Here is a 13,052-nt window from a genome sequence, read left to right as displayed (position 1 = left end):
GTAAGTCCATCCATCCGTGTTTTAATTACTCATCATTTAGTCCTACTCACCCTCATGTTGTTACATATGAGTTTCTTTCCTCTGTTGAAAAGAATATATTTTAAAGAATGTTGTTAACCAGAGTTGACTTCTATAGAATTCATTTCCCTACTATGGAAGTCAGTGAGTGCCGTCTACTCTCTGGTTACCAAAATTCTTTAAAATATCTTCTTGTGTGTTCAACAGAAAACTTTGGAATACAGGTTTGGATATAGGTTTGGAACGACTTGAGGGTGAGTAAATGGCAAAATGTTCAGTTTTGGGTGAACTATCCCTTAAATATGGGCTAAATAAAATAGTGATCTGTTTGTTTATTTTTATTAAAAAAATATATATTTATTATTTTATTCCTTGACTTCAGACAAGACTCAAGAAGTGAACAATCTAAAACAGAAAGTCAACCACATTTTGAGTGAAGTCGATGAGACTCAAAGAAAGGACGACTCTTCATTCAGCCTCAAGCACCAGATAGATATAAAAACAAATGATACAGAGGAATCCCTGGACACCCCTCGATTTTGTGTCAGCTCTGAGCAGGACAGCAGCAGTCCAGGCGGACATCATGCTCTCCTCTCATTCTTGAGCAGTCGTGACTACCAGCCTGAGTTTATGCTCCTGTACACCGCTTACCCAGAATTCCTCATCTCACATTTCGAGGGTCACTCTGATGAGGAGGATATAGTGGCGTATTTAGGTGTGGCCCGAGAATTGGCACGAAAGAAGTACGTCTCGTGGGCGCAGAGCCGGATCTGTTTTCTTCTCGGACAGCTTTGTGCAGGGAGGTCAAAGTTCTCTCAAGCTCGGGTTTATTATGAGGAAGCCTTGAATGTACCCAGGGATTGTTTCACAGACATGTTTCTGCTTTCCGCCATTTACTCCAACCTGGCACTCATCTACCTAACACAGAAGAACCATGACAAATTGTTCACTTCGTCAGAGCGCTTGTCTGCTTTGTTGATGGCGGTCCCTGATTGTTTGTTTGGCTGTGAGGACCCTGAGGTATTGAAGTATGTACTAAAAAAGGCCATCCTGGCCAAGAATCAGCCTGCCGAGGCCCGAGCCTGCTTCATCCTGGCAAAGCTCCACCTGAAGCTTAAAGACAGCATGAGTGCAATCCCGTTCATCGAAAGGCTTTTGATCCTTGCTGACGAGGTTCCTGAAGCATGTGATGAGACTATGAGCCATGTTTTCCTGGTGTTAGCACGACTCTACAGCGAACAGGGTCTGCCACGTTTGGCCGAAAGCTCCGCACGGCGAGCATCACTTCAGGTCAGTGCTAGGCCTTGATAGTGTTTTCAGAGAGAACTCTAAATGTACATTATTGAATGTGCAAAAGCCTCTAAAAGCCTCCTATGTCAAAAATGAGATAATAATATTGAGTAAATGCTCTCCGCACATAGTATACGTTCATCAAATACTTTCACTTCAAACTCATTAAACCTCAGCCCAGTCAGAAATGTAGGTACTTAGGAGCCTGCTAAATATATTAATATTAAAGAAAAATGTTAGACGGACTTTTGCATCTGAAGTCTTCATATATACAGTATATACATAGATACAACATTTAATTTTATATAATATAATATATATATATATATATATATATATATATATATATATATATATATAATTTCATTTAATTTAATCCAAAGCTAATTAATACAATTAAATAAGTTTATTCATTTGAAAAAAAAATATTTAAATAAAAATACATTTAGTAAATAAATCAAATTAAATTAAATACATTAAATTATGCATTTATTTGATCACTGGTAGGAACCATCATGTCACAGAGAAAACTGTATTTAAATGTAAAAATGAATAAAAAATAAATTTATAAAATAAAAATAAATAAATAAACAAATGTTGATTCATTCAATTATTACAGTTTATTTAATAAATTAACATTTAATTTGAAAATTAATATATTTGTTATTTTTTGTACATTGTACATTAAAATTGCATAAAAAAGAATTTTATATAACTAAAAAACAATGTAATACATTTTATTAAATTTGATAAAATTGAATTCAATTAAATAGTTAATTAATTAATACAACAAAAAGTGCATTAAAATAAATGGACTAAAAATGAATGAATAAAAAAATGCAATCAAATAAAATAAATTGATTTGTGCATTTATCCGTTCTCTTTCACAGGTAGGAGCCACCGCTTCACACTGTCTTTGTGGTGTCTCTCTGTTGATGGAAAACGCATCAGAGCTGTATGGAGTGGACATCCCAACACAAGTGGCTCCATACCTGGCCCGTGCCATTGCTTTAGTGTCACCCGGCCAGGAGCCTGCGCTGGATCATGTCCACGCTCTGTGTTTGTCCTGGCTCTTCCATAGACACGGCATGCCCGAGAGAGCTGTTCGCTACATGCTAACCGTCCTCGACCACAGCAGCATGTCCAGCGTTGGCCAGTCAGACACGACTGCTGCTCTCATTTGGATGGCGTGGCTGTACATCTGCAACCAGCAACCCGGCACCGCTCTGGAAGTGCTGGATGCTGTCCTGTCATCACTCCCAGAGCACTGCACAACACAACTGGAAGGTGTGGTTTACAACATGCGGGCCATTTCATACAGACATTCAGCGGACATCCGTCAGGCAGCTGAGAGTTACCGGGCTGCAATCGAGATATGCGAGGAGTTTGAGGACAGACATAACTGGGCCATAGCGTTGGCCAACTATGGATTCATGTGTTTGCAAATCAAGGCAAAAAGATTGGCAGAAGAATACCTCACTCAGTCAGTGGAGCTGTTCTCTGAGCTTGAGGATGAAGGGCATGAACTCAGTTTTATTTCAGTGCTTCTTGAGTTAGGGAGACACTATATTTCCCAGGGAAAACATGAGAATGGGAAGATCTACTATGAATGGGCCCTGTTGACCGCCATGTACATCGATCACATGGACAGTAAGTGTTTATCATAGCTCTATTAGTGGAAGTGAAACCAAAGGACATCTAGAACATATTGACGTAATAATTTCTCTATAGTCATATTTTTTTTTTTGTTGTTTTTTAGGTTTTTTTAGGCCAACGCATTTTTTTTTTTTGTCACATACAGCAAACATCTCCTCACTATCTACTAGCTGTCTGTCCCCTAAAAACACACTGTAAAAAAACGCGGTCTATGCAGACAACCCAGGCTCCACAAATGGCAACAAAAACAAACTGCGGCAACCCGCTCCATGAAACATAACAAACTGTTCCAGCCAATAACTGACAAGAAGGCCCTGGGGGTGGGGTTTGGGGGGTCAGTGCGCAGATGAGGAGGAGGGAGGGTCTATCTAGCCTCCGTTTTGTTTGAAAATACTTTAAACGTCAAAAAGAAGTCACGTCACCTGACATCGCTTAGAGCACCTTTAACTGTAAATCTTCATTTTTATTTTATTTTTTTAAGTGACATGTGAAGCCTGAGCCAAAATTTGTAAATTGTCCTCTACATTTAATCCATCCAAGTCAGTGCACACACATTAGGAGTAGTGAGTAGTGAACACAAACGCACACTGCACACCTCTGAACTAATGGGCAGCCATTTTGCTGTGGCGCCCAGGGAGCAATAGCTGTGTTTCAGTCACGTGATTATGATGACGTGCAGAATTCAGATGGAGGGCAGGGAGTGAAGAAAGTCCGGAAAGTCCGTATTGTACTACTTCACACGCTAAATACAAGAGAAAGAAATTAACAAAAAATCAAACATATGTTGGACGTAATCCTTATGTTATGAAGAGGAGCGTGACTTTGACTTTACAAAGTTCGGAAACACGTTACACAAACAGTCACTTAAGTTGTATTAACTCACCTTTGACGAAGTGATCACTAACGTTAGACACACGAGCATTATCCCATTTGGCTCCTCCTGACCGCAGATGTAGGTTTGCAAGCTGTTTTTCCAGAGTTTTTCGATCAATTTCTTGCATTTTCCCCCCTTATGAACAACAACTTTTGGCACACGATAAAAACTCCTTGTGGTTTAAGCGATTCAAGTAACTATAAATGACTCAAAACACAGGCATTTTGAGTTTGTTATAGTGCTTTCTAAATACAGTAAATCACTTCCTGCCCTCCATTTGCATTTCACGCCATGGCAACACAGTGGCGTGACGTCACGTGAAAACAAGCTATTGGGTATTAGATGCCTTGCTCAAAGGCACCTCAGTCATTTCCTGCCGGTATTGAGAATCGAACCCGCAAACTTTTATAAACACGAATTCAAAATATAACATGATTTCCATTACGCGAGAGAAGATGTTAAAACTTCATGCTGATTTGTACTCGGGTTTCGCCAAGATAAGCACAAACTAAGACGTAGCTTTGCAGTAAACTATGCTTCTCCATCCATTTACGCTTCTTTCCATATGGTGATGTGAATCTCCTTCGGTCCGGCGTTAACGGCTGCAGTGTACTTGCCGCGTCAGCACACAACGGCTGCATCTACAGTGTGGTCTCCCTAGTGCAGTGTTTCCCAACCCTGTTCCTGGCAGCACACCAACACTGCGTGTTTTCTTTGTCTCCCTAATCAAACACACCCGATTCAACCCATCAGCTCATTAACCCACCTGATTATGAGCTGATGGGTTGAATCAGGTGTGTTTGATAAGGGAGACAAAGAAAACACGCAGTGTTGGTGTGCCGCCAGGAACAGGCCCTAGTGGACCAGTTACACAACCGTCTGGATTGATCCGAGTAGGGGACATCTCTAGGGTCTTCAAGTGGGCACCTTCCATCCTCAGTGTTTTCGACTAGCCCACGACACCTCAAGAGGGCTCGACAGTGAATTGGGGCGTCCCAGAGTCACCCCCCTCCGTCCCCCATTCAACTCAGCCCAGCTTACTGACCTTTACATCCCTACTGCTGAGGTTGCTCCTTCCTCGTAGTTCACATGTGACCTAACCACAATCTCACAATCTCTCCGCAACCCAACCATAAGCGCCAACCCGTTTGACTAAGGCTGTCGAGCCCCACTGTCTTTGTTAAAGCTGTTTCAGTGGCAACGGTTCCGTATGGCAAAACACCTACAGCAAAACACAATATCTGCCCAAACACCACCCCTCATTCATGCAATGAACACAGGAATGTAATACCTGTAATTAAACTATATAAATAAACCAACAGACTCTGCGAGTTTTTCAAGAATTCTACTAAACCGTAGCATGGCGACCTGTACATAGCCAGCTGGAATCTTTCCATCTCAACCACAGCCAGTTGCTGCTCCTCTCTGCTGCTTCAGATAAGTTCTTTACTGTGCGACGCAACTCTTGGCCACTGAATCTGACGTCTCTGACAACTAACAAATGGTAATACATCAAAATGTAACAATATACAATCTTGACTATACTGCAAAAATATAGTTCTTTCTCTTAGCCAAGAGGTCCGACCATGACATACCCATCTTCTACTGGTCACATGTCTTCATGTGATTCGAATTCACAGGTCAGAATTCACCAAACTTTAACTTTGGAACACTGCGAAATGCAAAACTTTTCGCATGAGCTTGCATTTCCAGGTAAACAAATTTGGGGGTAAATAACCCGTTAATGCTCAGTCCGTTTATCCAAAGCGACTTACAAATGAAGAGAGCAAGCAGTAAACTATTAGGACAACAATATGTAAGAGCTATGACCCTTCTCAGTTTAGTCTAACGCAGTAATTATTAAATGACATTCCTTTTCTGCTGTGTCACAAATTACTTCTATTGGATGGCATATAATCAGGTTTGCTGGTCACCACACTTACTGTATACCTTCATGCCTCAGTCAATTATATTCTCATTTGCTTGACGACAGGCCAGCTCCAAGCCGCACGTCACCTGTGTCAGCTATACGAAGAGGTGTGTCCAGACGAAGCCCAGTGCATCATCTACAACAAGCACCAGCTGGAACTTCTCCGGCAGATGGGAGACAAGAGCTTAGAGGGAGAGATACTGGAGAAGATCAGCCAGCTCTACCTGAACCTGGCCACCGAGAAGTGAGACCTGCCCATGACGACATTTAAAAAAGATTGACAGTAATTGCAATATGATAAGGGGATAGTTCATGTCAAATTGAAAATGTCAATTCATTGGCTTTCTTTCTTCCGTGGAACATGATTTTTGTTTCAAAATCATCTCAATGAAAGTCAACGGTCACCAAAACTGGTTACCGACATTCTTCAAAATATCTTGTGTGTATCTTGTATCTATTGTGTTCTGCAGAAGAAAGAATACAGGAGTTACATTAGGGTGTGTAAATGATGAGATTATTTTCATCTTTGGGTAAACTCTCATTATAATGTTTAAAATGTTCAAATATAATAAAGTGGTGGTTTAGCCCTAAGTTCTTTCAGTAATAATAATGAGACATCAATGAGTAAGACATCCCATATTATTAATATTATTTAAAAAGACAGCCTTGCTAAAATTTTTGGTCATGTTGTTTCACAGATCCAACAGAGCTGCTTTAGATTACACCAAGCAGAGCCTGGGCATCTTCATCGACTTGGGCAGGAAACGTAAGGAGGCTCATGCCTGGCTGCAGTCAGGGAAGATTTACCACATCCTCCAGCAGACGGAGCTAGTGGACCTCTACGTGCAGGTGACTGACTATTGCCTTCATTCAGCGCTCCTTCCCTGCATTCCAGCGAGTTACTGTGATTTGAACTATTGGATATGTGGGGGCGAACACATATTGAACATAAACTCAAATTCAGAATCTAAATCAAATTTAAATAGGATTATCTTTGTATACATCTAGTTTGTCTGTATGCATTGACTGACAGTCTTACAAAAAGGTTAAAGCTCGTATCAGTGATTTTCAGGCCCAAAAATAAATGATCACATTCATCTAATTTTTCCTAATGTTCCTGCCCGCCCCATAAGCAGGCTGTCAAAAAAACACGTCTCTGTAGGCAGCCTAGGCTCTGAAATCTGCACACAAAAACATTGGACTACAACCACTCAAAACCAAAATAAACAGTGTTCCAACCAATCACCGACAGGGACGGGTTGTTCTCCGACTTCGCTTCCAGCTGTGCCAACCCAACCGCACAAGCGCAAAACCTCACAAAACCCACCCCCGTCGGTGATTGGTTGGAACACTGTTTATTTTGGTTTTGAGTTGTGATTGTACCAATTTGTTTTTGTGTGGAGATAATGGTGACAACACAAATTATTACCTAAATTATTAGCACACAGAATACACATCAGAGTGTGCAGACAGAACAGTGTCATTTTTATATGATTTATGATTGTAGTATTATTCATATTTTGAACTTTTATTTTTTATATTTTCAGTTTTAATTATTTAATTCTCTCTCTCTCTCTCTTTAAGAGACAATATACAGTTTGATAGCTACGTAAACGTCTGTGTGTGTGTGTGTGTGTGTGTAATCAATAGTGATGCAAGCAATTTGACTGCATGACTCAAGTTGCATTTCCTATGATAATGGTAACTTGAACTTCCTCAATGTAACAGGTAGCCCAGGACATGGCCTTGAGCACAGGAGACACGCTCTTCGCCCTGGAGATGTTGGAGGCAGCAGGGGATGTTTTCTTCAACAGTTCACAGGACAGAGAGAAAGCCATCTGTTTTTACAGGGTAGGTCATGCACACATTGTTGAGGAAGAGGGAGGTCTATCGCACTGTGTTGTTATTGCACTCTGTGAATGTCAGGTCCTTGTAATTTCCTTTTTCTTTATTGCAGCATTTATTATTAGAAAACATTCATCCCATCCAAATCCTTCACTGTGTTTGTGCTAAGAATGTGTGTATCTGTTTTTAAGGACCGAGCCCTTCCCATCGCAGTGAAGACGAGCAGTGTGCGCTCTCAGCTTCGGCTGTGCAACAAGCTTTCAGAGCTTCTTCTGCAGCTAGGACAGTGTTCAGAGGCCATTGAGTTCACTCAAACCGCATTAGACATTAGCGTGAGTCTGGGTAGGTGAACACATCTGCACAACATTTTTTTTTTTTTTTAAATGATCAATACTTTTATTCAGAATGAGTGTGGCTTCCTGCCTGTCTGTTTTTTTGAGAATACAGCACACTTTATAACCCAGACAGTAACATAGAATCGGCCCAGATCCGGCCCACATCTGGTGGCCATGTGTACCAGATGTGGCCCGGATCTGTGCCGACTTATGTTGCTGTCCGGGAAACTCATGTTCACAACAATTAACAGCCGAAAACCTTTAGGAGAGACAAATAACAGTCTTTTTCGTTCGTCTGGGTATTTTCTTACAGCTGACCATTTAAATGAACGTGTGGCATTCCATCGCCTCGCCACGTTGTACCATTGTGTGGGTCAGTTTGAAATGGCAGAGCACCACTTTCTGAAAGCCCTGTCCCTGTGTCCCTCACCGCTGCAGTATGACGAGGAAGCCCTGTACTATGTCAGGGTTTACCAAACACTTGGAGACATCATCTTCTATGATGTAAAGGTACAGTAAGCTATTGACATCTGCCATTGGTTTGATGAACAGTTAGTCCCGCTCCAAAACTCACGCCATTTCCTGAAGAATGACGTAATTCACTACTTAACTACAACTGTACGATGAATCGTTGGAGAAGCAAACTATAGCTAGTCACAACTGTTTCATTACATTAGACATTAGTGATGTCACGCAGGTGGTGAATGCTGACTACTGCTGATTCATCAGTACAAGATCAAATTAAAGGTATTGTAGGTAGGAATTTTATATAAAAAAAATCCAAATTTGTTTAAACTTTCTATATATATCGATGCATAATTAAAATGTAAGTACTCTGATAAAAAGAGTGACTCTAGACCGTTTAATCTGCACTAAACACAGCTCATTATTTCCAACCGGGATGAAACAAAGGATTGGCTTAGGCGACTGTCACTCTCTCGCAACCATGGCAACCACCCTTTTGCCACACAGGACCTGCCCACTTGCACGTATCCAGATCATACCTGTTCACATGCCCTTGTTTGAGCTTGAAGATGCAAAACTCGACGCGGGTCCTCTTGTCCAAGAAGTGCTCCTTGCCCTGCACTTTGATCACCCCGTCCTCGGCCTCTACTTCCTCGGACCCTAGTTGCATAACCTCCTCTGCTTCCCCCTCGACACTGAATCTGTCCTCGAGCTGACGATGCGGTAACATGACATCATGACTTTTGCGTAAACATACACGGCACTTTCAAGTCAAGTGGCGTGTTATCTAAACGCATTTTGAGCTATCCGCGTGTGTCTACGCTGTTAAATGTCCGATTGATTCCGCGTGTATGTACACGCCGTTAAATGTCCGAGCGAAACGAAGCAAAATGTAGATCTACATCTGGGGAGCGATATTTTTTTCCTAGGATGGTAGGGGAAGACTCACAAATGGTAGTAACCCCAGTGACGGGTAGGTTTAGGGACGGAGTTGGGGTAGCTCATATATTTACATATACAGTAATGTAACGTTAAGTCAACGGTGTTCATAAACACGCTGAAAAGCGATTATGCGTGTTGAAAGCACGCCAAAAATGGAAATACGAATTGGCGTGTCATACATACTGTACGCCATTTCATGAGATCTTGTCTCTGGAGTGTAGTCCTCATGGAAACTCTTACATGCCGAACACCATATATGTTATGAATCTTACACGAAATTCATCTTCATCACAGTGTAAATGATGGCAATGGAAAAACATGTATCATGCAATTTGTTTTTAGCTTTGCCTTAGGCTATAGATGACTAGCTCGTTATCAAATCAATAAATATATATTTAAAACTTTACCAATATCAATATGCTAGCTTGATAGTGAGTACTAAAATACATTTTATTTGTTTATGTTCGCAATGATAAAGTTAGATTTTTTTTCATTACATGTGATTCTGACATGATGTCATCACTACACGCACTGAGCCCCTTTCTCTCCGCTCATCTCAGGTAAAGAATGCGTCTTCAGCTGAGCTCCTATGAGCTGAGCTCAGCTGTCGGAGTCGCGTGTTCATGTGTTTTGGGGGCGTGGCTTTGGAAGGAGCCCAGAAGGGAGGGGGTGAAGCGAATGGAAATAATGAGCTGTCTTTAAAACAGTCGTGAGAGGTCTACAGACACTCGATTTTTATACTTTCTTTTTTAGAGTACTTACATTTTAATTATGCATTGATATATACAGAAAGATTAAACAAATTTGGAAAAAAAAGTTTTTCATAAAATTCCTACCTACAATACCTTTAATGTCAGACTGTTGCTGTTAATAATGAATGCAGTGTATGAGGAATACTTTTTCTGTTGTTTTGCTTTATTTACAGATGTTGAATTAAATCATGTTCCCTCTTATGTCATACTTTGACGTACTATGACATATGACGCTTATTCTTTGCACAAATTAAAAGTATAGTGAAATTTGCTTCTAATCTATGATCTAATGAACTCATCTTCTAACCAATGAACTCATAGTTTCACTGAATTGTTCCACTGAAACACTGAATAGTTTGAAATAACCAAACTGTGCCAACCAAACAAGCAGTGAAATGTTTTGAAAACTACAATAGAGCAACAGTATTTCTGGGAAATCTGTTCTTAGTTACTTTTTTAGTTGCTTAATTGGTTGTCTCTATGTATTAAGTTGGAAGAGGAGATAGTATTTAAAAAAAATGTGAATTACTCTTAATTCCAGATTTGCAGTAAATCTGAAATAAACCAGAAGATGGCAGTCTAAGTACATACTGAATGAATTATTTATTTTTTATTCACACCTCATTCACATCCACTCAAAGTAGAAAATATAAGTGTAGTGACTAGTCATTCAGAATGCAAAATATATTGTATTGCATTTGCATTACATTGTATATCCAGGCATTTCATCAACTAAGGACAAAAAAGAAGGGAATACCTTTTTTTCTCATTCAGTATGACAATAATAATAAAAGTAATAATAGGCTAATTATTATTATTCTACAAAATAATGTTTTTTATTTGATTATTATTTAAATAAATTAATCAATAAAGAAATATATTACCCTTGCATTTTTCACATACTTCAGGCAATATGGAAATCTGAATAAAACACAAAATCAGATCTCTGTATATAAACTGTAGAACCTTCTCTCCCTCTGAATCCCAGGACCCGTTTGACGCCGCTGGCTATTATCACTTGGCCTTGGCTGCTGCTATGGATCTGGGCAACAAGAGATCTCAGCTAGAGCTGTGCACACGATTGGCCACTATCTACCACAACTTTCTTATGGACCGGGAACTCTCGCTGTTCTTCTACCAGCGAGCGCGAGCTTTCGCTAATGACCTCCACATTCGCCGTATCAACCTGGCTCCAGACTACAGTTTCAGGACCACAGCCCAGTACAAAAACACAATAACTGGGGCAATAAGATAGAAATGGCTTCAGATGGGATATGACACTTCCTCTGCATGTTTTGATTTGACTTGTGTGTGAATTTTCTCTGTTTACTTTTATTCGCCGGATGTTATTTGGATTATTTGATTTATTTTACATGTCTGACTCATAAAATGTTGATTTGCCCAGCAAGTGTTTACTGAAGTGTAAGCAATGCAACCTTCAGGCACATTCATTCTTAAATGTTTTGGGACTAAATAGACTTTTACGTGGTCTATTTGGCACGAAATCCCATGATGGAAAACCTTTTTTTTTTCTTGTTCTCTAAAATGTATAATGATGATAATCTGAAGCTTGTATTGTGCCTGATTTTCCATTCTTTAAAAATGGTATTACGTTTGGTTGACATGTGGAAGTGATGACAGTGAACACATTTTTCTGTTCTGTTTGTACTAAGAGCAGAAAAAGAACAGGCATTGTAGATTTAAATAAACAACATGCCTGGTGTAATAGGCTACATGAGTTGGTTCAAACCCTCCCAGTTCAGTGAAAACAAACCCACTGGCACTGTACGGTCTAGTGCCTTGGTGGCATTCAAATGTATGTGCCAAAAAGAGACCATGTTGGCACTGCTTTTCAATAAAATTGAATTTAATGCTGAATTTAATTGCTTAACAATATGAAGTTGCAAGCTTTCTTTGAATGACCAAAACAAACCTTGAGTGCAAGTGAGCCCTTTTTTTTTTTTTTTTTTTTTATCCTAAAAAATAAATCTGTTGTTGTAGCAACCCATTCCGGATCAATTAAGAATGACAAGGGGACTAAGTACACCGGATTTGGCAAGAATATACTGAGATGATGATGTTTTTAATTCATGATTTTTTACAAATGTCGGATCTTTAAAGTCATTTGTGGGGAAATATTTACACTTTACTTTTAAAAAGAGCTACGTGTTAAGGAAAATATATATTTTAAAAGAATGTACTAAGTGTGAACTGAATGTAATGTTTTCAGATACAGATATGAATCATAAATGAATTGTTAATGAATTAATAAAATACAAATTTATTATAATTAAAATTGATTTGAAATGCACTTAAGAGTGTTTTTAAGTGGGACTTAAGTACATTTTTTCTTTGTAGTTTCATATTTCTTACAATGTTCTGCCAAGTATTTATGGTAAACTAAAATATGCTTTAATGTCATATTAAAACGTGACATGTATTCCATATTTTGTAATTGCACATTTGTAATTATTCTTTGCAATTTAGTACATTAAAATACATTAACGTTAAAAACCTGCAAGTAAATTTGTTAATTTACTTGAAATTGTTAAACAAGTGTAGGCTACAAGTGTAGGCTACATTCAAAACATTTAAGTGGAGTTCTTTTTCACAAACGATTATTCGGACAACTCACTGTTTGATAAAACCGACATAGCAGAAATGAATTAAGCATTCCTGGATTTCCACATATAGCACCCCCCCCCCCCCCCCCCCCCCAACACACACACATATAACACGTTTAGCTTTAAGTAAACTGCATAACCCTTTTTAGTCGAGAGTAAATTCATTTTAGTAGGGTACTGTTTATTGTTAACTTTTTTGAGTGGCAAAAAGAATAGATGAATCGATTCTCTGCAAAGAAATGTTCGAAAGGAAATGAGTCGGACTTCATGTGAAAACTCAGAGATTTGTGGTTCACGAAATTCCCCGCCTCCTCTAGGGAG

The 13,052-nt window shown here is 39.4% G+C and overlaps 1 protein-coding gene across 2 annotated transcripts in view; it reads left to right on the top strand.

Moving 5' to 3' along the window:
* Window positions 1–12,621, top strand: part of sh3tc1 (SH3 domain and tetratricopeptide repeats 1) — a 28,822-nt gene extending 16,201 nt beyond the window's left edge. For both annotated transcript variants that reach the window (XM_039669296.2, XM_039669295.2), the window contains exons 11-18: window positions 401–1,308; window positions 2,199–2,958; window positions 5,832–6,012; window positions 6,467–6,617; window positions 7,497–7,619; window positions 7,805–7,955; window positions 8,262–8,458; window positions 11,096–12,621. In XM_039669296.2, the coding sequence (XP_039525230.2) occupies window positions 401–1,308; window positions 2,199–2,958; window positions 5,832–6,012; window positions 6,467–6,617; window positions 7,497–7,619; window positions 7,805–7,955; window positions 8,262–8,458; window positions 11,096–11,362 (2,738 nt within the window). In that variant the 3' untranslated portion in view covers window positions 11,363–12,621. The remainder of the gene's footprint in view (window positions 1–400; window positions 1,309–2,198; window positions 2,959–5,831; window positions 6,013–6,466; window positions 6,618–7,496; window positions 7,620–7,804; window positions 7,956–8,261; window positions 8,459–11,095) is intronic.
* The last annotated feature ends 431 nt before the right edge of the window (window positions 12,622–13,052 follow it).

The sequence above is a fragment of the Pimephales promelas genome, chromosome 1 (assembly GCF_988280905.1).
Source record: "Pimephales promelas chromosome 1, fPimPro1.hap1.1, whole genome shotgun sequence".
NCBI lineage: Eukaryota > Metazoa > Chordata > Actinopteri > Cypriniformes > Leuciscidae > Pimephales > Pimephales promelas.
The sequence above is the reverse complement of the archived record's forward strand: the minus strand, read 5'-3'. Positions and strand labels throughout refer to the sequence as shown.